General features: G+C 35.2%; 1 protein-coding gene across 1 annotated transcript; it reads right to left on the bottom strand.

Annotated features, from left to right (window-relative positions):
- Window positions 1-1,787: 1,787 nt before the first annotated feature.
- On the bottom strand, window positions 1,788-21,803 carry LOC129228118 (zinc metalloproteinase nas-8-like). The gene is made up of 6 exons (XM_054862760.1): window positions 21,692-21,803; window positions 17,889-17,962; window positions 9,273-9,348; window positions 5,354-5,468; window positions 3,258-3,435; window positions 1,788-1,899 (listed from the first exon to the last, which is right to left on the bottom strand). The coding sequence occupies exons 1-6, from the start codon at window positions 21,759-21,761 to the stop codon at window positions 1,873-1,875; spliced, it is 540 nt and encodes a 179-aa protein (XP_054718735.1). The 5' UTR covers window positions 21,762-21,803; the 3' UTR covers window positions 1,788-1,872.
- Between the last annotated feature and the right edge of the window lie 4,916 nt (window positions 21,804-26,719).

Below are 26,719 nucleotides of genomic sequence, written 5' to 3'. Positions count from 1 at the left end.
AGGCGACCTAGGCGGCTGCCTAGTGCGCCAGATTTTAGGGGCGACAAATTTCGAAATTGAAAATTTTCTTAAGAGTATGAATATCTGTTTCAGAGCCATAAGATTCATTGCTTTATTGCTAAAAAAAATGTTAATAATAATAATAATGATTTAGAGTGTGTACCAGTCCTTGGATATGGAAATAAAAAAACCAAAGTTGGAGTCGGCATGTTTTCGAACGACTCCGACTCCTTTACCACAAAATCAGTCCGCCTCCGAGTCTTCGACTCCGACTCCACAGCCCTGGGCAGAGCCGGCCCTGTGTCTGACTAGTCTCGGTAGTGAGTCTCTGAAAGTCTGTGTGTCTGAATCTCTGTTACGCGCATGGCGCATAGACGGTTCACCCCTTGGCACAAAATTAGTTCGTAGCACAGAAGTATGCACCTTTAAGCATTTTATTTTAAAAAATTCGGTTTGTTTCTTTCTCTATTCCAATTTTAAGCTCATTTTTCACATTAATTTGAACATATGAGGGAGAAATATTTCCTTCACATTTACAAGTTGAAGTTTACTTGAAGTATCTACGAGTATTGGAGGAGCTGTATAGGGATTATTTTTAGAAAACCAAAGTTCAAGGGTTACCTTAAGCAAGCCTAATGATTCTAAATGATTCAGCTTATTAAAATGAGTTAAATTGAAATAATTTGACAGCTTAAAAAAGTCGTTACTTTCTCAGTTTTTATGGAACCAAGCTCAGTAAATTAATTAAAATATCATATAACAGGCGCTATTGCAACGTTCTTTCTAAAATGTTTGATTTGGAAAAATGTTTAGTCGTTATATATCGGTGCATGACTACTGGTTCTGATTTAAAATGTTGATATTTGTTTTCAGATAATAAAAGCATTTTTAATTTAAGCTAATTCCAGGCAGAAATGTTTACTTTTTCTTTCGTTTAGAGAGTATGCAGTTTACGGTTCTGTGTTTGATTTATTATTAATTGAATGTTATATATGAAATGTTACCGCATGCGTGTGTAAAATGGTACAACTTTGTGCCAAGGGGGCAAAAACGGGCCACTGTTTAAATGGTGATGATTTTGATCTCTAGTGGTATCATTTTCGAACTTACGAGCTCCAAAAAATTCACCAGGTAGTGTAACCATTTTGGTAGGTAAAGACGTTTTTTAATAGATTGCCATTATTGTCGTATACCTTAGATAACTTAGTCGTTCTTAGTGCCCGTTTAAGCAATTTGTTGTTAAGTGAAAACGAAAGGCACAAACGATAGCAATTGATTAGGGTTACAGATTAATCATTTCATGACATAGTCATTTATGCAATGGAGGTGCACGCAAGGCTCAAACTATTGCTATCTATTAGAATTACTGATTGATTATTTCTTTATTTCCCGACATATCCATTTATGCAATGATACGAGTAAACTTTCTACATAAGTTAGTCATCTGTAAATAAGTTGTGCTGTTTTTCATTACAACACTTGTGGTCAAATAGCGTTTGAAGTCAAAAAGTAGTTGTCACACTTGGTAATCTTTGCTTGAACGCCGACGAAAAATTTTTCATCCGACTTGTATCGCTTCTGAACGGATTTAAAAATGAGCCACTTTAAAAACTTTATGACATGTTTTTGAAGCATTTTATTTAACCAAAAACGAAACAAACTTTAGCAATTATACAGCTTAGAAATCCTGAGAATATCACTTTCACTAAGACCGGTTTTTGCACTAACGTCATGCAATGTTCTTCCATCCTTTGCAGTTATTGTCTTCAACTTTTCCGCTGGGTTCTTCAGTTTCTTGCTGAAGATAGTTTCACCGTACATCATTATCGAATCATAATCGAATGGCTGTGAGCAGTTCGTGCTGTTTCGGATTCATCTTAACGAATTGGTACTCCATACCTGAAAGACATCATCATTAAAACAACTACAGTATAATCTCGATTTAACGATTTTCAAAGGACCGGAAAAAGTTATCAATAGATAAAGAATATCGTTAAATCGAGGAGCATAGGCATAGACATTTAATGCAGTCAAATCCGGATCAGTGAAATGTATCATTAAATTGAGAAAATCGTTAAATCGGGTACCGTTAAATCGAAGTTATGCTACTACAAATGGAAATCGAACGATATGTTACAGATATGGACTGATAGGGTTAGTTGGGGCAAAATAGAAACAAATTGTTTTATCAGCAAGACCCGACTGTGATTCTTAAAGACACTGGCCACGAAATTTATTTAACCCCCCTCCCCCCACCGCTCCTACAAACTTATTGTACATGGTGAAGCAAAACATTATTTTGATACTTGAGTATTAAAAAAGTCATGCTAAATTTGGCGGTACCTGTTATTACAATACATCTTTATACATAAAAGGCTACTTCTGTATGTAAGTATGTCCGGGGTAACCTTCAAAAATACTGGACCCATTTTAAACATTTTGTCACCGCAGCTGCATCATCAGGATGCAACATAGGCTATAATTTATTTCTAAAAAACTTAGTTTTAAAAAAGTTATGATGGAAAATTTCATGTAATTTCCCCAGTGTCATTCCATGCCAAATCATCCAGAGTTTTTTGAAAATGCTACCCACCATCTCCGATTTTGATCAAATGATAGATTTGGTGTACTTGTAGATTTTTTTTATACTGAATATGAAAATTTTATTTATTACTAAGATTATTCATAGATATTTTATAACACACCTATAATAGTTTCGGATTCAAATTTAATGTTTTCGGTGTGTACTGTAATTCAAAGTACTTAAAACCTTTACTGATACTTGATCTTACCTTATTGTGATGTTTGTATTTATTTTTGTACACACCTGAATTCTCACGTTTTAGCTTCTTTCACACGTGCTGGCTTTCATTTTAGGGAAAGCGCAGTTTAATAAACTTTATTTTTGAAAGGAGTTTCATTTTTTTTGACTGAAAATATATAAAAAAAAATGTATTTTTAACGACTGCCTGTGAATGGCCCAAAGAGGGCTGACGCATTCAGGAGAGGATATTCAAGAGAACATACACATTCAAAAATTACAAACTCTTCGCTCTTGATAGTTCCATTACAGTAAAAGAATTTTAATTTTTACAAGTTCTTTCGCGATGTGGCATGGATCCAGGCACGTCACGGATCCGCTACCTACTATCCTGTTCGTTAGAGGAGGTTGATTGGAAATTCCCTAGTTGGATGAGAAGAGATTCGCTTACAAATGACTGGATAAAGAATGAAAATTTACGGTTCCAAGAACGTACCTGGTTGTATGTTTTCGTAATGAATGTCAATGTAATCATCCCGATCCGAACGGGAATGTTCGTGGAAGAAGCCAATTGCATGTCCAAGTTCGTGCAAAACTGTTCCAAACTGCCAGCATTGAGGCCCAAGAGACAGGGGCTGGGGCACCCCGATGTTTTTCCAACATGAGAGTAGCACCTAAAGAGGGAGGAAGAAGAAAAATAGTAAAACTTAAACTGGTGCGTACTTAGATATTGAGTTTTGGGACGTGCACATCGGCATCGTGACAAAAGTCAAATGACAAAAGTCAGAACAAATAACTGGATTTCATCTTTGTTCTTCGATTAAAACTATTGTTGAACTTTTTTTTTTTTTGCAGTAATAGGAATTAGAAAAATAAATATTATTTAAGAATAATGAAGATATCCTGAAAACAAACATTCACTCTAGCCAAACTCGGCGAAATTTTCACTAGAAAAAATGACAAAATCATTTAATATTCGAAAATAAAATTTCGCAGTATTAAAAATGTTTAAATAAGAGTATATTTGAAGAAGACAGAATTAAAATATTAACTCTATTCTACTTAAACTGTCTTTCAGATGATATATATAGGCAACCCCACACTTTTTTTTTAAAGTTTTCAAGGCTAAAAATACTATCCCTCTTCACTTATAGCGCGGTATGTCATCGTGATGGCCGGGGATGCGAAGTTCGAGTCGGACTGATTTTTGGGTAAAGGAATCGGAGTCAGGAGTCGAAGACGTAAAGTTCCAAGAGCCGGAGAGTCAGTCTACCTCTTAAGTCAGCAACTATGCCAGTGCTTGTGGTGCAGTCGGATTACTTTTGGGGTAGAGGAGTCGGAGTCGATTGTTCTAAAATTTCTGCAGTCGGAGTTGGTCTTTTTCCCTCTGACTCTGCAGCCCTGGGGGAAGGCACTAAAGGCGACAAATGCAGAACTCCCCCTCATTTCTTTATCACACCTTTTTACTTCCTTTTTCCAAAAAGGAAGTATTGTATCCGCGAAAAAATTTCCACTCAAAAATCGACCTTAATTTCCATTTTGCTCACCCCCGAATGAATGTTGAGTTTTTTTTTTTTTTTTTTTTTTTCAACTCGACCACACGTGGATAAGTGCCTAAAGTATAGACCCGCGAGATGTCCATTTTAACGATTCCCGAGTTAATTACAACGAGTTTTCTCGTGACGTCTGTATGGGACGTATGTATGTATGTATGTGTGTGTTCGATGTGAACTCTTGTGGTGTTATAATTTGTCCGACACTTGGCGATATATCGCCAATCTTTTGGTCGTCAAGTCTTGACGCCAAATTGGCGAAAAATTTGGCGATTTTTTTTTTAAATTTTTAATTTGGTTTCAATTTGGAAACTGTTGGTGATATTTAGAGAGTAAGCTATTGAATCACATTAAAAATTGCCAATAATGGGGAAATGACATGAAATTGGAGTAAAAGGAAATCATGTGATGCACACATCAGCTCGTTTTTTTTTCAGTGAAAACTTCTTTAGGCGCGTTGAGCATTCTTGAGGTGAGGGAAAAACCATTTCTCTTCATTTGGCGACATCGTCACCTCATCTCACCAACATTTGGAATACATCGTATACCAGTAACGCTGTAAGTAGCGCGTGAGTCTCATAATCCGATTCCTGAGTGAGCATGAGTTTTGATCCTTACTGGGGGCAGTGCATTTCTTCTTCAGAAAACATTTTTAAGCTTAAATCATATTTTTGAAGTGAAAACTTCTTTAGACGCTTTGGGTATTTTTTAAGATGGCGCGTTCAACTCAAGTTTCGCAAGAAATACAATTGTTGCGAAACCACTTGACGCAAGTTAAACCGTACAGTAGCCTAATAGTCACGTGATTCTGGTCAAAAATGAAAAATGATTTTTTATTATTTTTAAGCAATTTATTTTTATGCATGAAAAAAAAAAGAATAATACCAACTAAGAATTTATTTTCAAATATTTCCTATATTTGCATCAATATTGACTTTATAAACGAACTGAAATAAACCATATCGAAATATATATAATACATGCTCGGATTGCTGATAAACGTAAAAACTAGACTGTAGCAACAAATTTCTATATTTACCCATTTCCTCGCACTATATTTAAATACTGAGTTTCTTCTTTTCGTTTCACAAAACGTATGCAGGTTTCGTTCATGATGTGACTCATAGCTGCTCTGATCATGGGCCTTACATTCTCTAAGCAGAAAGATAAACGATCAAAACGTGTTGCATACATCAATGTAACGATTAGTACAACATCTTTTTAGAAATATATTATCTCACTTGTTCTTCACTAGAGAATGAACACACACCGGAGAATGAAGAACTAATTACACTAGTCATCATCAAAAATGCATCCGGCTCAAAAATAGCTACACTGGTGTAAGAAATTAAGAGAATTTTTAGATTTGGTTTATTATCTCCAGAACTACTGGACTGATTTTAATGAAATTTGGTATGTACATACAGTGAAACAATACAAAACAAATAACCACCCAAAATTTAAAATACACAAGCATGATCATAAATAACACTCGTTAGAGTAGGATGGTATGAAACAGTGGTTGAAAAATTGAACAAAAAATATGAGTTAGTAGGGGGTATGTTCCCTCTAACAGACACATAAGCCTTGCAGTGTGACTCCGTACCTGAAATGAAGTCGTTTATGGGATCCTGGGACAATTGTTTCATTTCGTCCAACAGCGCTGTTCTCAAGCTATGAAGGGTCCCCAGAGGGGCGTTGCAAGTTGCGATTTCCCTCCTTAGAGCGTCCCGGACATGCTCTATTGGATTAGAGTCTGGAGATCTGCTTTGCCAATCCATGCAGTGATTATCCCCCCCCCCCCCTTCCAGAAATTCGTCGACCAGAAGAGCTATACATGGACTTGCGTTAACATCCATTAAAATTAGTTCGGGGCTAGCAGTGCCTCTCAAGAGGTGAGCAGAGGGTTCCAAGACCACATCCCTATACTTCGCAACTGTCACAGAGCCTCTCTCAAAGACATGGAGGGGTGTGCGGCCATCCAACATGATGTTTGCCCAGACCGCCTAACCACCACCGCCATAATGGTCCATTTTGCGGATATTAGAGGGTAGGTAGCGAGTTCCTATTTCTATCCGAATGAACGTAGGACAATAATAGTCAGATAAGATGAACCGGGACCCGCTACCTAACCTCCAACATCCGCAAAATCAACCATTATGGGGGGGGGGGGGTTGGCGATCTGGGCAGACATGATGTTGGATGGCCGCAAACCCCTCCGTGTCTTTGAGAGAGGCGCTGTGACAGTTGCGAGGTACAGGGATGTGGTCTTGGAACCCTCTGCTCACCTCTTGAGGGGCACTGCTAGCCCTGAGCTAATTTTAATGGATGTTAACGCAAGTCCATATAGAGCTCTTCTGGTCGACGAATTTCTGGAAGGGAGAATATTCCCTGGATGGATTGGCCAAGCAGATCTCTAGACTCTAACCCTATAGAGCATGTCTGGACGCTCTCGGTAGGGCAATCGCAACTCACAACACCCCTCCGGGGACCCTCCATAGCCTGAGAACAGCGCTAATGAACGAGTGGAAACAATTGCCCTAGGATCACATAAACTGCTTCATTGCAAGTATGGAGTCCCACTGTGAGGCCTATATGTCTGCTGGAGTGAACTATACTACCTACTAACCCATTTTTTTGTTCAATTTTTCAACCGCTGTTTCATACCATTCAACTCTAACGAGTGTTTTTTATGATCATGCATGTGTATTTTAAATGCACATGCTTTAAGGTGGTTATTTGTTTTGTATGGTTTCAATGTAAGTACATACCAAATTTCATTAAAATCGGTCCAGTAGTTTTGGAGATAATAGACCGAATCTAAAAATTCTCGTAATTTCTCACACCAGTGTATTTTCGAAGTATTTTGCTTCGCTAAACAAGAAAATCACCTTATAAAGTTGAGATTAGCTCTAGTTTTTAAGATGCAGGGTCAACTAGGGTAGAGAATTCTCACTAATGCTCTTTTTTCCTGGCAGATAGAACCCCCCCCCCCCCCCATGGGATTGACTGTCCTCCAAACTTCGACCCTAGGTTGGGATAGAAAATGCATGAAAACCGAAATGAACACAAGAAATTTAAATTCTAGGAAGAAAAAAAATCCCCCAAAATCAGCCAAAATTTAGAAGTTTAAGCAGATCCACCCATTTTTGCTTCCACGCATGCTCATTTTGCTGGGAATAATGAAGAACTCCGTGAAAAATGTCAACAAGTACAATTTTTCAATACCTTAGAGGGACATTTCCAAGTTATATTGTAGCTAAGGTTAAGGAGAGAATTTTTAACAGTCCTTCAAATACGCGCAATTATGAAAATCATTTTGGAAAAATTGCGTGGGGGAAAAACACCCCAGGAACCCTTTAAGGAAGAGTATATTACAGCAGATTTCAAAACAGCAGAAAAGACGAGAACTAAAAACATTTGGTAAAACAATCCCTGGTGGAAGTTCTGTGACCATTGATGAATAATGTTTCTCTGAAACGGGCTATTTTCTTCACTACTTCCATAATATTTTGCTTGAAAACTAAAGCTATGAGCAGTGAGCATGCGGAAAAGTTTCACCAAGATATCTTTGCTATGGAACGCAGATATCAGGGTCATTGGACTGAGTTAATGCTCAGCAAATGCTGCTGAACTATTACAAGAGATGGTCCTTCTTTGACGTACAAAAAGCAATCGAAAATGAAGCGTTTACAGCAATATGCTAAAGGCAACCACTGCTTTTCAAAAAATAAGCATTGTTTAATAAAACAGGACTTATTTAATAACATTTATTGCACAGATTTTTTTTTTTAAATTTTTAACATTACCTTTAAATCAATGTGTGGTTGATGTGCATCTTTCTCCAGTGGTCTTTTATGTATCTTGAAAACAAGAGCTGATAAAAAAAAAATCCACTACCATATTCGTTTTTCTCGACCCAAAATTAGTAGAAATTGAGTATTTAAAACCAGGATGCAGACAAAAAGTTCTTTTTTGTTGAGTAGTGTTATTATTATTGTTGTTGTTTCTTTTACTATTACGTATTGTTATTACTGCTGTTGTTGTGGTTGCTATTACGTATTAAACGTGATTACACTATATTTTACTTTCGAAATTTTATCGGAACTGTTTTGTGGTATCTGTTTTGACTTTCGGTTCAGTATTTCTGGTGAAAAAGAATCACTTGAATCCCCAGAAATCAATTATGTACGAGTTAACGCTGTTCACTCTCTGACAGATGCAGATCCAGAGGGGGGGCATGGGACATTACCCCCTCCCAATTTAACAACAAAAGATAGCCTAAAGTTGCGTTTTGTGGATTTATATTTCCAAAAATATGCCCAAGAACCCCCATTAATTCCCCCCCCCCAAAAGGACACTTCCCTTTTCTGGAAATGACCCCTCCAAACCTGGATCCACCCCTACTTTCTGAAATATTCTTTTTTTGCCGAATGTTATGTGAATTATTGCTATTTTTGAAAAGATAATACAGTAAACTCCCGATTATCGGCGGTCGGATTAACCGCTGCTCGGATTATCCGCGGCTCTTTTCACATTCCCCCCCCCCCCCCAAAATTATGATCGTGTGATTGTTCGCTTTTAGATTTTACATTTTTTTATAATCAATGTCAGTGGATGCAATGTAGCAATGTTTTCAGTTATAATTTAAATGCATGCGCGAGTGTTATTAATATTAATATATATATATATATATATTTTTTTTTTGCCATCGCATACACTAAGTATTGTTTTTTACTTATTATTCGGATTATCCGCGGTTTCGCTTATCCGCGGTTACCGTGCCACCCTATTCCGCGGATAATCGGGAGTTTACTGTATTTGTATCAAAGTTTGATTTGAAAAGTTGCTAAAAGACATCAAAAGCTCAATTTCACGAAAGAGTGAATTTAAGAAAACAATTAATAAATCTGGGGATTCTTCACACATCTAAAAAGAAAAAATATTAGTTTACTTACTCAATTTGGAGTCAATCACGAAAGGAATTTCAGCATTAGGCCATTTCCTTTTCTCTGCAACTACAGCATTTCTGTCCTAAAATCAGTAATTTCTCAATAAATGAAAAATATATTTTTATCAATACGTACATAGCAATCTAAAACAGCAATTAAAGTAGTGAAATTTTTTTTGAAACTGAAGTTTTTGAAAAACTCCCACAAATTACGTGCACAACGTAGGGGAAAACTATGGTGGTTAGACCCAGTTTTTAGAAATATTTTTTTCTATTTTTTCCTGACCGTTACAAAATTTTCCAATTGACATTTTTTGTTTCCTTGTGGTATCTGGCAACTTTTTACACTGTTGTTTAAGTGATACATAAAAGTTTTTACTGGAGTAATCGAGTACCTTGATGCTGGAACCAAGTAAGTCCAGGTTCACACAAAATTAGTTAAGTTAAGACCTTTGGTAAGACAATTTCGGTAGCATTAGTGGCCAATACAGGGTGTATCAGTACAGCGTTTACCGACTTTTAGGGCCGATAGAGTTCACCTAGGCGATGGGAAATCAATAGCAATGCATGATGATCGGAAACGCTTTCCTGACGCGATAGTGACGACACAAGGCACAAGAAAGACAGGACACAAATGAGAGGAGAAAACATGTTTATTATTTTTAATGCAGCAAAGTTGCTGGTAAGTTTTTGTCTGGTGTACACATAGAGTAAAGAAATTAACATAGAGAGGCCCCGTCTACGGTAAAAAGGAGATGGAAATGAAGCCGGAATTTTGGGATACAGCGGTGCAATGATGAGTGGGGTTATGATAACATGGTCGCTTCGCGAGAATGATTTTCACCAATCTCGCTAAGAGACCGAATAAAGTAGATGGCGGATTGGTTTGCATTTTAATTTATGTTTTAACCCCTTGCCTATCGCTCCCGTGAATATGCCGGGCTGGGGTTTCGATCTTCATTTCTCGCACCCGTGATATTGCCGTACTGGGTTGTGCAATATTAACTAGACGAAACGATTAAAATCAATTCATTTCTAAGACCCGGAATACATTTTATTTTTTTTTATACCCTATATGGCAGCACCAGCCAATTTTAAACGAAATTGCGGAATTTAAATGTGATTGCAGGGATGCAGGAAGGAATTTTGGTACTAACTTACTAGATTGTGACATTGGCCTCTGTATCTCAAGCTTTGAAATTTACCACACAAGAAAAATTTACTTATCTTTACTTATATTACATAAAAGATTAATAAATTTTTTTTAATGTTTAAAAGACTTAATATTCCATAAAAGATTAAAGACTTTTTTTAATGTTTATTTCTTAAATTTTCGTTGCTTGCTTGGGCTTGCTTGTTGACTTTTCATACTTTTTTTTTTTTTTTTAATTTCAATCTAAAAAATATTGAAAATGAAAAATTGAATTCACATGTTATTCATACACTTATCTTAATATATAAAAATCTTCTGGGCGGACGTTTGTCACAATAAGGCTTTTAAACGGCTGGACCGATTTTGATCAATTGTTTTGTGTGAAATTAGGTTGTGGCAAGCATGCTTTTGAAGCGCGATGGATCGAATCGGAATCGTTTTTGTTAATTAATTAATTAATTTAAACATTGGATGGTTATTTTTCCCAAATGATTAATATTTATTTTAACCTATTGTTGAGCGAGAATTGAAATAAATATTTAACCCGTTGCCAAAGGACAATAAGAAATCCAGTTCTGCTTTTTGTAATGAAATTTCCTACTGTGACATGTCAATTGAGAATAGATAAAACGTAGAGAGAGTGAGTGAAGCCTTCATTTCTTGAAAGCAACGATTTTAGGTCCAGTGATACATTTTAAAGTAAAGTACTGGAAGAAATCGGATTTCTTTCACGAGGTTCACGCAAAACGCGTATTTTTCGTCGTAGTTAAACTATGTGACCGGGTCGGTGCCTTGGGTTTTCCTAACCAAATGATCGGATAGTACCGTACATAACAACATTTGTTTCTCGGTTCAAATCCATCAGAGTTTTGGCACCAATGGAAAAAATACTTTAAGGGTTATCAAACTAATGAGTACATTATTAAAGGAAAATATGGTGGAATTTGAAAATGAAATAAATTTTATTTTCGTTCAGATAAATTGCAACAGGGTAGTTCTGTACACACAAGATAAGGGCAGTGGAAGATTTTTTATTTTTGGTGGAAAGTACAAATTAGGCAAATATATGAAGTTTTCGTTCCAAAGATGGGACCGCTAATCGGTCAGAGTTCGCTTCGCTCACTGATCGGCTGGATTACAGGAACTTGGTGGCTTGGCCATAACAATACGGTTGCCTGATTATTTGTTTACTACTGTTAATGTAATTTATTGTATCTTCTGTTCATTTGGTGAAATATTTTAAATTGCAAAGAATTGTTTTTGGTTTTTAAAGAGTGTTTAGTCTATTTAATTGAAGAACGTGTTTATTTTGCATCGGGAGGGGGGAGGGGAGTGATTTTCGCTTATTCAGGGAACTGTTTTTACATTTATCATTTTTAAATCGATATCCATTTAATTGTTTTATTTATTTATTTATTTATTTTTCATATGGGGGACGTTGCAGCGGGATTTCCCATTTTTACTAAATGGGAAAGTTATTTTTTTATACTTAATATCTGAGGATGATTTTTATCCTTTGAGTATGGCTATAGGAACAAACCATACAATCTCTGAAGATCTTTGAAGTACGCGAGAAAAATAGTTGATAAAACTGCTAAGTGGGCACTAGATAAATCCAGTTGTAATAAATATGTGCATTTTGACACCAAGCAGCTTAAAACATTTTCTATTTACGTTCTTTTTTTTTTTTTTCAACAAAACGGTTAAAACACTCCATAGTTTATTGAAATTTTTCAACTTTTCAATTGACAAAGTTTGTACAGAACAACGTCTGTCGGATCCTCTAGTTTTCATATAATTTTCTTAAATTAAAAAATAGACACTTTTATGACCGTTTTCTTGAAAATTATCCGATTGTTAAAGGGTTAATACAATTTCTAAAACGTGCTTCATAAACTTCCAACAATATCTAAACTTGAGTTAACTACCAGTTGAGATCCAATAATGGAATGTTTTGAATCTAAATGTATCTCAATCAGTGGCGCACACATAAATTTTGTAAGGGGAGGGTCCAGAGTTAAAAGTCCCATTTTCATATCATACCCCGATATACCGTCAAACATATTTAGTTAATTTTATCCATTATCGAGAACAAAAAAGGGAAAAAATTTAAATATATAATTAATATTAATTAATGAAAAAATATCAATAGATATTTAATTAATTTACCAGAAAGCACATGAATTTATGCATTTACTTTTCTTATTATTCAAAAATGAAAACAACGAAGCAAATTCAAGAATAAGAAGCACCAAGTCTGAAGACCAAGAAAAATCTCATTTTAATCTGTAATTACAAAACTAGAAACATTATTTCAGTGCATTCATTTATAGTTACCAGTCTGACTCCACAGGCTTACAAAATATCGTATAACATAGTTTTCTTGTTCTTTTTCGATTTTATTTATAACTTCCTCAGGTGTGTGATGGTGACTTTGCTTGAATTCAACAGTGCAATAACCCCTTAAACTTTCATTATACATAGAACTTCTCAAGTATATTTTTAGCTTTCTCAAAGTCTAGAAAGATCTCTCGCTAGTGCAATTTTTTACAGGAAAAACGCATGATTTTTAAACATTTTTTAACTACAGGATTTTATGTTTTCATTTAACTGAAATTATTGTTCCCTTTGTATGGAATTATTTTACGTATAAAATACATAGAATAGTCATCGAAATAATGCAAGAGCTATGGGAGGGGTCCGGACCCCCTGAACCCCTCCCTTGTGTGCGCCACTGATCTCAATATATTTAGCGAGAAACTAAGGATCTTGGGATACAGCGGTGTAATGCAACTTCCGCCTTCAATTTCTTAGTATAGTGGAGTCTCTCTATGCAATTTCTTTATTCTATGGGTGTACACGATAGATGTCGTTACATAAACCGAAACATCAGACGACGGTGCATTCGCACACGCGGTTTTTGTTGCCGCGCTCGCTTTGACGTTCGATCTTCATTGCGTCGGAGATGTGAGGCATGCACCACGGCCTGGGGTCGTAATTTCTAGCACCTACTTTGATCACAATGGTTGGCTCCTTCATGTTCCTTTTTCTTAGTTTTTTGCTGTACTAAGGATAATAAACATGTTTTCTCCTCTCTCTTTCGTGTCTTGTCTTTTTGGTGATTTGTATCGTCACTATCGCTCTAGGAGAGCGTTTCCGACCAAGAACTGCAGCGTGGTTTCCCATCGTCTAGGTCAGCGGTTCCCAACCTTTTTCTCTTTGCGAACCCCTTGGAACAGACAAAAAAGTTCGCGAACCCCCTGATGTTGAAATTAGTAACATGTAAGAAACAATAAAAAAACAGCATGTTTGCTTTCCATTTTTTGCAGCATTTGATTGCAATAAACAAAAATATAATTGTAAAATATCATTAAGTGCAAACATGAATAAAAAGTTAAAACTACATCTACAAGAAAAATTATAAACAAGAAGTTTTATAAACCAACTATTTTTTTTTTAAGCATACTTTAAATTGGGGAAAAAATCCTTAATGCGATATTTGTGGCTGTTTGACGGAACAAAGAAACTGAAAGTTTGGTTCAATGTCTGACAGTTTGAGTCTTAAATCAGGCTCTGCATTCAATCTGCTTCGGTATTTATATTTGAGATAAGTATAGGAGGAAAATCCTTTCTCGCACAGATATGTTGTACAAAATGGTAATAAAATTCGAATTGCTTTTTTGGACAAAACGGTATAGTCATTTCTTACACTGAGCCAGAAGTAAATTAACGAGAGCTCTTTAAAGGTAGTTTTCAATGAATTATCACAGGATAACTCGATGAGCATTTCCTTTTCAGGTAATGTCAGGGTGTTCTCCAAGCATGGATTTCCTTGAAAAGGATTGCGTATCCAGTTGTTTGAGAGAGGGACGTTACGCCTATTAGGAAAATACTCGTCAAAAGTTAGTTCAAGATGTTGCAGATGTTCACATACATTTCTTTTAATGCTTTCATCAAGTTTCATTGAGTTTTCTGATAAAAAACTACTAAGAGAAGTGAAACAAGAAAACTCACCCATTTCCAGGCATTGGATCCAGAAATTCAATTTTTTTACCATAGCTTCAATTTTATCATATGCAACGAAAATATTAACAACTGCACCTTGCAAGGATAGATTTAATTCATTTAATTTTGAAAAGATGTCAGCTAAATATGCAAGCCTTTGCATCCAAAGAGGATCGAATATGCAAGTGGACAAGTGAAATGGATGATCAACAAAAAATGCTTGGACTTCTGACTTCAATTCAAATAAGCGTGTCAAAATTTTGCCACGGGAAACCCATCTAACTTCTGTGTGAAGAAATAAAGTAACATGAAGGCTTCCCAATTCCTCACAAAGCGCGTGAAATAGACGGCAGTTTGTGGCACTTGATTTTATGAAATTTACAATTTTCACCGCATCATTCAAAGTAGCGGATAATTCCGCGGGAATACGCTTACATGCTAATGCTTGTCTATGAATGCAGCAATGAGTCCATTCAATTTTCTCGTTGATCTTCTTTACTCGCACCACAAAGCCAACAAATTTTCCTGTCATTGATTTTGCACCATCCGTGCACATACCCACACACAAAGACCAATCTGTTCCATTTTCTTCAAAGTAACTGTTGATCAGTTCGAAAATTGCTTCTCCAGTTTTGTTGGTTTTCAAAGGTTTTGCAAATAGTACATCTTCTTTAATTGTATTGTTAAAAATATACCTAACATAGACAAGTAATATTGCAGCGTTTGCTACATCAGTCGACTCATCAAGCTGGATCGCAAAATTATTCTCTTTTATTCTATTCACAAGTTCTTTCTCCACATTACTTGCCAAATCAGTAATTCTGCGTGATACTGTGTTGTTTGATAGCGGAACCAGGTCAATTTTTTTTGCTGACTTTTCTCCCAGCATACACTTAACAATATCTTTATCACACGGTCCAATTAAATTTTCTGCAATTGTATGTGGCTGTCCAGATCTTGCAATTCTATAACTGACTCGATATGAAGCTTCAAGGGCCATTTTACTATCTTCGTTGGATTCTAACAGGAACGTAGAGACGCTACACTTTTTATTATATTCCAATTTTCTTTTAAAATATTCGATAGGTTTGTCCTTGTGTGTCGGATGTTTCGAGGGTGTCTTCTCAGAAGTGACGGTTTCAAACTACTGTTCGCTAGAACTTCGTTGCAGAGAAGACAAAGCGGTCTAGGTTCAGACTCTTCTCCAGTAAAATAAAAGCCCATTTGTAAATAGTCACTGTCATATTTTCGCTTTTTTCCTTTTTTCTCCCCTAGTTCACTTTTCTCTTTAGTCGGGGGAGGCGGCAGTTCATTACAGCTATCTATTTCAATATCCTGTGTTGATTCGAAAGTTACTGCTGATGTTGAGGGTTGATCGATTGACTGCTTGTCCATTTGTCGCTCAACCAAACTACCAGTTTTCAACCATCGATCCATAACAGCAGAAAGTTATTAAATCATAAAAATTACCAACACGATTATAACTTCACAAACAGAGTAGCAAGTTCACGTAGCAAAACCAATTGCAAACAAAATCACTTGTTTTCAAGCATCTCTAAAGTATCTCTAAATACGTCTGTTAACAACTATTTTCCCAGAACTATGAGCATGCTGATGTTATATATTTTTGAAAACGAACAGATGGGTAAAATCCAGTAATAAATTTTAAGTTTGGAGCCTTTTGCTGTCATGTCTGCTATTCGATGACTGAATTCGACGGAAATTCCCGAGTTATATTTCAACCAGATTAGAAATAACACCCCTATGATGCATTGTTTGAGAATTCTTTATTTTTTTCGACATATGTATATTATGTATATTGTTTGATTGACTCCACGCGATGGCGCCTTTTTAAGGTCATCGTGATCCCCGCCACAGCTTAATACAACGTTTCTGCATGGCGCCTCGCAATAAAGAAGGAAGGATATCTCTTTTTGTTGTCTATCGAAAAAAAAAATGAGAAAATTTCTTTTTAACCAAGATTATAAAACCGCTGAAAGATTTTTTTTTCTTTTTTTTTTGAGCTTAATACAAGAGTCTGGCGCGTTTTCAAATTAAAAAAAAAAATTTAGTAACTATGTGTGCAAATTGAATATTTTATAATTTTTTACCAAACTAGGAAAAATCCGCCATTGCACCGAAATTTTCGCGAACCCCCTTCCTGCACCTCGCGAACCCCTGGGGGTTCGCGAACCACCGGTTGGGAACCTCTGGTCTAGGTGTACTCTATCTGCCCTGAATGTCTGTAAACGCTGTACTGATACACCCTGTAGAAGCTGTTATCTTTCCCACACTTTCGTGAGCATCCAAACTGGATCAAACCTCCCCTCATGAAGAAGGTTTTGCTCATCATAAAAGAGGAAAAGGTTGAAGAAATGATGCTGAAATAATTTCATGTCTAATGAGATGTCATTAAAAGGTACCTGTAATAATTACAGCTAAGGAAATACCATAAAATTTTAAACGAATTTAATTTGCACTAGTAAAGATTATGATTGCTAGAAATATTTCTATCGATTTCATTTTCAAAGCGACTCTTTCTGTGGCTGTACCGATCACTGGATGAAGAAACTTAATGACTATGTATCTATCTGTTTTGGACACTGTTGCAAAATCTTCTTTTTCAGGATAAAAAAAAGCTGAAGTTACTTGCAATAGATCTTCCAAGAACATTTTTAGAAAATTCACGTCCATTTACTTTTATGGAACAACCAATGTACGTAAGAAAGTTTTGTTGTTGGTAAAATGTTTTAACAAAAAATTTCCATTCTCCAATTTTTAGGATACCATAGTTGTATGGATGTCTTTGAAATAATCACCTACAATGGGTCATGAGACACAAGAGACAGTCAAGAAAGAGAAAATAAAACAGTTCAAAGAGAAATCAACGCATTTCTTTGGTACTATACAAAAAATAATAATTGAAAAAGAAGCATGTTTGAATTTTCATTATTATTTTGCCAAACTCGTTTTTCACGAGCACTTGGTTATAGCGAGTTAATATGACGGTCCCTTCATGTTCGTTATTAACGAGTTCGACTATATTTTAAAACCTAAACTCAGTGCAAAAATCTTCGTTTTCTTTTTCTAATCGTCTCTGCTTAAAGTATTGATTTCTTTGTCCTTGATTTTCAGAAGTAATAGCCCGTACGATATCGCGAGATCACGAAATCTGCTGAAAGAAATGAGATGAGATTTTGAATGTCAGTCGAAAAATTTTGAATGTTAGTCACATGAAAGTGAAAAAAAAAAAGACAAAGAGTTTTCGAAAACTTGACTAGTCTGCGTCATGGGAAAACTGTTGTCTTGAACCTTGAAAGATCTGACTATCGCAAAATGAATCTCAGGTGTTTAAAGGTAAAATCATGATGCACATAGCTGAAAAAAGATTGAGAGAATGCATTGCGTTAGGATGTAAAAAAGAATTAATTTAACTGATTATCTATTGAAAGTAATTCCACATACGTTTTCGTGAGAGATTCCAATGATATCCCCTTCAAAGTATCCTTGAAAAATGTCATTATCAGTCTTTGCTTTATCTAAATGAAAACAATAAAAACAAAAATTTGTTTTCATATTTATATTCTGAGAACTGGACTTAAAAACATTACATAGATGGCAGCACCAAATAATAAAAGGTTTTGTTTCTTTAAGTTCTCTGATGTTAAAAAAAAGAAAAAAAAACATTACTTCTTTCAATTTGTAAAAAGTAAAACACACACACACATTATTCAGTGGTGCCGTGTCTTTATAAAGGGCATAACAGTAACACGGACTCACTGCGCTACTGAAATCTCTATCTCCTGGATAGGTAGATGTGCTGGATCTTGGAAAGGGTACTCCGCAGTATGTGTGGGGTGTGCAGAATCGCTCTCGAGGGGATGGCCAAGGACATTTTAAATTGTAGTGTAGTTTGTTCAATTCTCCAAAACAACTGCCCAAATTATTTTCACAAGTTTTGTATTGTAATAATATTTTATAAAGAAATTGGACACATTTCAGAGAACAAAATGTTGAGTAATTTTTGCTGCTGCCATCTAGTGTTGAAATAAAGTCCCAAATTATTATTTTATTGAAATTTTAAACTACTGCTGAAAAAGAAGTTCAAAAATATTTAGAAACCGTAAAACGCCAATAAATAGGTAAATCGAAAAATAAAATTAATCATAATGTAGTTTATTCTCTATGGTAAGGTCCACTATACACTGTGGCACTGTTTACACCCATATTAAAATAATTAATACGAATAAATTTAACTGCTTAAATTTTACCTCACTACATGTTATTCAGCTCACACACTCCTACATACACATACCTCTGCACACAAACAAGTCCTTACATACATACACACACGTAACTGCCCGGGAGGAGGGGCAGGCTTGGTAGGACATGAGCCGTTTCTAGAAACAATAGCCTCCAATGAGTAGGGTCCTGTCGCAACTCGTGATTGCGAAAAACAAAATTTGAATTCAAAGAGTCAGAATTCAAATTAGATACACACACGCACACACATACACACACACACACACACACACACATATATATTCTTTTTTTTTTTTTTTTTTTTGAGCAATCACGAATGCTAATTGTTTTCACTTGACCGTCCTTGATGTTTGGTTCCTTTATCAACTCCACCGTCCTCCGCAGGCGTGACTGTCCTCCGGTAAGCCGCTTCTCCTGGTCGGTGGCGTCCAAGTCCTACACATAACGCTCATACACATACACACTCACACACATCTTTACACACATACACGCCAACGTGACTTCACACAGGTCTATGTACACACACAAGCCTACACATACGCAACTATACGCACGTAACCCGCAACTACTGATTGTGAAAAACATAATTTGAATTCAAAATTTAAGAATTCTTCTTCTTCTTTTTTTTTTTTTTTTTGACGCAAATTACTGTTTTGGAAGAGTTTTTTCGCGTCTCCATTCATTGACTGATCAAAGTAATAAGGAAGTTTTGAACACTATATATCCACAAACTAACAAATACGTTCAACTCTACCTCAACTTCAATCCTCTTCACAGCCTCCACATCTGTGTTATCTTTCTTATATGAATAGATCTTACTTTAGCTTCTACTCCCATTTTTTAGAAAGGAAACTGCCAGATATGTGTCAAACTAATCGTTAAACGTGATATATAACATTACTCTAAGCGAATTATGAGTTAAAACAACATTAAAAGTAAAAAAAGAAAATAACTTTTTAGTTTGTAATGAAATATATAATAAATAAAGCGATGAAATCTAATCCTCTGCAAGCTTAAAAGGACAAACTAATTATTCATTTAATAAGATAAACAGTTGTGTAATAAAATTAATCTATGCCTCAGTGACTGTGACATACGTATTGTTAGGCTCTGAGAAGTTGAGCTCCGTCTCTGACAATGTTTTTCTGTTTCGGAAAATAGGGATGGAAATTGGCGCAAAGTTGAGTGAAGAAATTTTCTTAGTAGTTTTTCAAAAATATTCCAATTAAAATCCGAGCCAATAACAAGTCTATTTTTCACTAAACTCCCTCAAAACAGGTAAACATAGTCAAGGTCACAGCTCCACTAACCAGAGCTGCACCATAGACTAACAACAATGAGTGTTTACAATTATTTTCTGACGTAATATATTTGAAGTGGTCCAGTATCCATGTGTTTGTTGAAAATGAAACTTTTTATGCGAGGACTTTGAAATTCTGATCGGCAAACTTTTGTGTGATAAAAGTCGCACGTGCACTCTTCTCGCTTTCTTTCTTTCTCGCTGTCCATGATTGCGTGTGCTGCGTTGAGTACACCTGTTGGTTATCAACAGAGCAACCATTGGAACCATTGGAAAGAGATAAAATGGAGGGAATGAAGACTCATTCGTGAAGCCAAAACCCAAGTCACGTTATAGATTTGAAAGCAAAACATTGGAAGAAATCAGGTTTCGTTCACTTGTTTCACGCAAAACGTGCCAACCATTCGTTGTTGTTGAATCACGTGACTTGGAATCTTTGGATCGGCTTTTGCCAAGCCAATGATTGGTATTGCTCCTTCCATTTACTAATTCTTGCTCTAAGATTGGAACACGTGTGTATAACCAAAGCATTTCGAGTGTTGTTTTTAACATATTTTCTTCAATATAATATTCAATTTTGATGAGAATATGCCTAAAATGTCTTGGCCGGGACTCGGGCAGGAGTCTGATGGGTTCAAAGCTTTGCGTTCTGCCGATTGAACACCACTGTGAATATGAAGAGATAACGTTTTCGGGCTTACTGGGGCGTGGTCTTAAGAAAAAAAGAGCCATGGCCAATAACCCGGAAACGTTGTCTCTTCATATTGACCCCGGCCGTGAAAGCCTTAAGCAGTTTTTACCACTGTATTAATTAACCACTGTTAATTATAATTTACCACAGCGAGACTGCGCTGAGCGGTAATATTAGCAGGTATAAGAAAACGATAATTTTGAGAAACAAAGAAGGTGGTGCACAGTGATACATATGCATATAATTTAATGTAAGTAAAAGAATGATAAACACAATCTCTGCTATTCAAACGTGATCTATGAATAATTAAAATGTTTTCTTGTAATGCAAAAGTTTTACCTCTTTCGTGTGTCTTTACGACGCATCTTGCTTTCGTTGATATATTAATTTAAACAAATGCCAGGCGTCAAAACTTAATTCATTTGCCTTAAAGCTTCTCAATATTTTTGAACAATACATACAATTATAGTTTTTGGGTGCAAATCCCATGTCTAATGGTAACTGCTCATTGAGGTTTCGGAAGTACACAGGTTGCAAGCTGATGAGTCCTTTAGTCCTATTTTGAGAAAATTGTCATTGAAGCAGTCCGTGTCCGGTTAAAAGCCGAAAAATGTCAACAGCGGAACAGACGATACACTGTTTCAAACACGGTTCTGAAGCCGCTTCTTTAGCTAATGAGGAAGTATCCAATTTTAATTTATTCTCAAAAATATCCATATTTTAATGAAATATGAGCAAATTTTACGCAAAACATTACTTTAAAATGGAGCGAAAACATAGTAAAAATTTATTAATTAAAAAAGCATTTAAAAACGTGTACGTCACTTATGTTGAGCAGCTGAGTTGTTATCTGCTAACTACGAGAGATAAAAGTGGATTTTACGAAAAACATATGAAATAATGCAAAATAAAATTTAACAAAAAATGTATCCAAAAGAAGATGGAAAATGGGGCTACTTGAGGAGAAGATATTTATCTGCTAAACACTTAAGTAATAAAATTACAGAAACTTACAGTTTGAGCATTCAACACCTAATGCACAGATAAGACCAAAAAATGAAACCAGAAATTTTAAATGCTGCATCTTGAGAAGTTAACCGTACAAAGAAGGAGAAATTACAAGTCCTAATTTTATCTTTCAAAGATTTATTCTCAGTTACTGATATGCAAACGGTAGCAACATACGGTACATTTCCCAGAAAAAAAGCACATTTACGATGAAAACTTCTCGATTGGTAATTATCAAAGAATTTCTGATTCGTTACACAACTTTTTAAAGCCGCCTGCTACAAATTTCGGTTTTAATGTTCGACATTATTGAACTAAGCAGTGCCTGATTACTGAACAACTTAACTCGGCCAAACACCTTTTCAGGGCCCCCACTGTTTTCAAACCTGAAACTTAACCAATGACTAAAAATGTTTTTAACGTTTCGGAGCCCCGAACGAGTAAAAGCCCTAGGCCACGGCCGAGTTCCTTCTGATAGTCGGGTGCTTGATCCGGTGCGTCAAATGAGGCCATATTGACCAAAATGGCCAACTGCACATTTTTCTATGTAGGATGGCAAACATTCACAAGAATGTCATTTTATCGTTATGAGAAAGTCTAACTGATGATAAAGCGTTATCAACAAGCGGTTAGTTATCAACAGGCAAAAGTGTAGCAGCAGTTATTGCAAAAGAGCCTTGTAAAAATTGCCTGATCTCATTTTAGAGTAAATTTTGTTTCTTCAAGGTTCACTATAATTTGTTATCATAAAAAACGAAATTTTTGGCAACTTGTTTTTATAGCATGTGAAACTTTGAAAATTTCGGGAGGGGTTCTGCTCAGAAAACTCATTGTTCTAAACATATTTAAGGTAATTCTGAGAAGTGGTAATGAGACCTTTAATCATTACCACTCGTCACTTCCGTACTTTAAAACGAGCTGATGTGTGCATCACATGACTTCCTTTTACTCCAATTTAATGACATTTTCCCATTATGGTAATTTTAATGTGATTCAATAGTTTACTCTCTAAATATCACCAACAGTGGCCAAATTAGAACCAGATTTAACCCCTTCAGTCGGAATTATGAAATACTTGACCAAAAATGTTTATATTTGGTACACAGTATACTATGGTAAAGGGTATCTTATAGACAAAATTTCAGGTTTGTAGGAGAAAAATTAAAAGAGATATGGCACGTCCAATATTCCGGACTTATATTTTTGAAATTAATATTTCATATAAAAAAAAGATAAAATATGAAACAAACTTCATTATAAAATGTTGTTTAAACAATAATAAAACATAAGCGTTTGAAATGATTAATTAAAAATTATATAGTTTGTAAAAAATCAGGAAAAAAAAACTAGCTTTTTAGACGAGAATTCATGGTTGGAAAAATGAGCCACTCTCTATCTCCTAATCTTTATATGTCAGTGTTGTCAATCCCAAAACGAAAAAATATTTCACAGATTATAATAAGCAGAATGTCAAGAGTCAACTACAAAAAAAAAATCAAGTAATTTAATCAATTATTAAATGATTAGCAGCTGTTCTCAGCATTCATTCGGAGGTGAGCAAAATGGAAATTAAGGTCGATTTTTGAGTGAAATTTTTTTCGCGAATACAATACTACCTTTTTTGTAAAAGGAAGTAAAAATCGTTCTTATCAGAATTCGAAAAGTTAACATGGGACAACTTTAAATGAATTAATGAAAAAAAAATGTTTTAGTTGAAAAAGTTCTAGAGAATAAATAAATTGTGCTCAAAATTTTGAAAAATACAGCCGAGCAGTAAAACAAATAGAAAGTAAAAGGGCATTTGTGAGGTAGCAGCTGCCATAAGCTAAATATACGTTGAGTCTAAATGCAGTTAGCGGAAATAAACTTGATGTTTTGATTGTCAAAAGATATAAAAATAGCAATGAAAACGTTGTTACGATAGTACACGCTTTTATTTTCTAAGAGGAAGCTGAGTCTATATTGAAAAGTGGTAATGAAACAATTTCTACTTCATTTTTTACATTGGTTTTTCTTATGCAATGCATGGATGAAAAGACTACCTTTTCATCCAAAAGTTCACTTATTTTGCATTGAAAAGGGGGTTCCTTGAAACCTTGAAACAAGTGTAATTCAGAAATCTGCAATTTTGTGCAATTAAACGTTGTCATTTTACGATAAAAAACTGCCACGTTTGAAATTCGGTTAACTACAAGAAAAGCGATTTTGTTCACTACATTTTGTTAATTTGAAGAAAAAAATAGCATAAAAAAGATAAACATTAAAATCGTTGTGAAAAGGATAATATCAAAAACTGAAGTATACATTTCATTTAATTACATGAAAGTTCCTGGAAGAATTTCTTTCCTTCTTTGGTAACACTAGTGGTTACACTGTTTTTATTACCGGTTGAACACAGTTGTAGTATTAAAACATGCAACAGGGTAGCATAATGGTTAGACGTCAGTAGATTTTCAATCTGTAGAAAAGCACCAGTGTCCATGTCCTTTTATTTTGCTGCTCGTTAAAGATCCATCGAGTCGTTTTGGCTAGGAAATTCTCAACTAAACTAATATCGTAGTGTAATTTTGTTTCCCTTTATTTTAAGTATTATTTAATTAAGAACAAAACCGACCACAGGGCGACTAAACGAGGAAATTGGCAGTGGAAAATTATCAGTCAATTTTCAACCAAAAAATAAATTGATCAATAACTCTTAAAACTTTAAAAAAGGAATTAAATAATTGGGTAAACTCATTTCCACTTAAACCAAGATGTAGCCTAAATGAACAAATGTTTTAACAATGTATTAATTACTTTAATGAAAGTATTCACTTCAACAAACTTTAAAAATATATCCTTTTAGCACTTCCATGTAAAAAAAAAGTCCCTCTTTCAAAAAAGGGTCTCTAATGAAATTCTTACTACTGGCCACTGGTGACCATAGCATTCCTCCCTCAATTAATCCCCCTCCCCCAATTTTTTCCTTTATTATTTTACTGGGGGGTTTTCTGTACTGCATTCAGCTAGAAGTGAGAGTGGAAGGAAACAAAACAACCTGACACTTGGCAAAATCGTTGTCTACTTGGCACTGGAAAGATTGAAAAAAGTGCCAATCAGATACGCGAAATATTGATGAACTCAAACGTGAGAATCGCCAAAATCCAACGAGTATTTCACGAAATGGCAAATGTTGGCAACCCTCTTTGTTTACTTCCGCTATCACTTCTTCCTGAATGCACTATAATTTTTTCCATATTATCTTAAACATATTGTTATCAACACATATTTGCCGGCCACCTTGTCTGGGGATCAGAGAAGTCTGACTGTAATGGGGAGGTTTCGGGTTCGAATTCCAGCTCGGGCATGGATGTCCTCTCTCCTGTCCTTTCTTTGTGTGAATATGTTGATATGCTGTGAATGATTGCTCTTGCCTATCCTATAAACGGGGCCTTATGGCATGCGTGTACTGTGGAAGTTGGACCTTCACACCAAATTAGGGTACGGCTGAAAAAGTGAAGCAATCCACCCCAAATTGCCAGCCTAGCTGGCACAAGACAACAACAACAGCACATATTTATGTCGGATTTTGGCAAGATTCAAATTTTATTTTCTATTTATAAATATTATGTACTTTGTGGGGATATATATCTGTCAGATTTTGACCAAATTTACTAAATGATGAAAGCCTGTTCATGAAGTCGTAGTTTTAGGAACAACAACGTGATGCAGCAATCTATTATGTTATCATAATCTCTAATGTCCTAAAGATTTGTATTTAGAGCAATTAAAATTTTAATTGAGAGTAAAAAGTCAATGTCACTTGTTATTCAAGTGTAGATAAAATTAATTTTAAATTACATGTAGGTTACAAAGGGGCAAAGTGAAAAAGTTAAGATTAACTTACTTTTTTCAAAATGAATAAATTAGAAATTTGTTCCAAAAATTAGGTAGTAAAGAAAGAATATATTTTATACTAAAACTTGCACCAAACATTATTTTTCATTTTCAGCAGTAAATATGTACCTCAAAAAAAGGTGGAAATTTTTACCTTTTTTTTTTCATGGGGTACAGTAAAAAATAAAATATTTTTCTTATGCAATATACTTTCCATTCGATTATTCAAGATACTTTCTATCAAATAAATGAGCATTTAAAAGGAGTGAATAAATGAAAATAAATGCAACAATAAATGAATAAATTAATTATTATATGAGAAAAAATTTAATAAATGAAATAAAATAGTGAATGAATAAGAAATAAGTGAATGAATGAATAAATGCGGGAATTTTTAAATGAAGGAATGTAAATAAAATAATTACTTACGATATTAGTTTACTTACAAAATGTGGGTTTCTCTGCTCCCCAATAAATATTTTGAACTAATAATGGTGAACCCCGCCACATCCCTGAAGCCAGCATTCTGTAAATTGTTGTATTTATAAGGTTTGACTATGGAGGAGGGGTGAGGGGGGAAAAGTGTGACCGAAGAACCCTCAATACCCCAATATCATAATTGGTCCCTGATCCCGCGCCTCTTACATTACCTAACGTGACCTACAATTGCGTAGTTAATACTTCAATTTTGAAACTTTTGCGGGGGAGCGCCCTGACCCTTCCACGAAGTACCCATTCCAAATCGACTAAAATCTTGGTTTTAGGAAGTCAACTTCTTTGGGTAAGTTTCCAGGGGAGAATCCTCGTACACCCCCTCCCCCAATTTATGTAAGTACATTACGCTCACAACTAAGTTTTTGTAGTGAAGTTTCTTTCTTTGCATGTGTTCTGTACAGCACATATTTCTCCAGATTCTTCGTCATATTCAGATTTCTCGCCAAATCCTGATTCTCAGACTAATTCCAATATTTTTTTTGAGCTCGCGATGTTTTCTTCGCAAAAGCCTAGTTTCATATGTCTCTCATTTTTAACTTGATTTTTTAAACATGATTTAGCTTTGTGTACCTGATATTCTTACTGGAAAAATCTTCCATATGTACATATTCTTCATTTTATTTTGTTTAAATTATTTTTTACTTTTAATTTTTATGTGGAAGT

The sequence above is a fragment of the Uloborus diversus genome, chromosome 8, assembly GCF_026930045.1.
Source record: "Uloborus diversus isolate 005 chromosome 8, Udiv.v.3.1, whole genome shotgun sequence".
Taxonomy (NCBI): domain Eukaryota; kingdom Metazoa; phylum Arthropoda; class Arachnida; order Araneae; family Uloboridae; genus Uloborus; species Uloborus diversus.
Note: the sequence above shows the minus strand (reverse complement) of the source record. Positions and strands in the feature narration are given on the sequence as shown.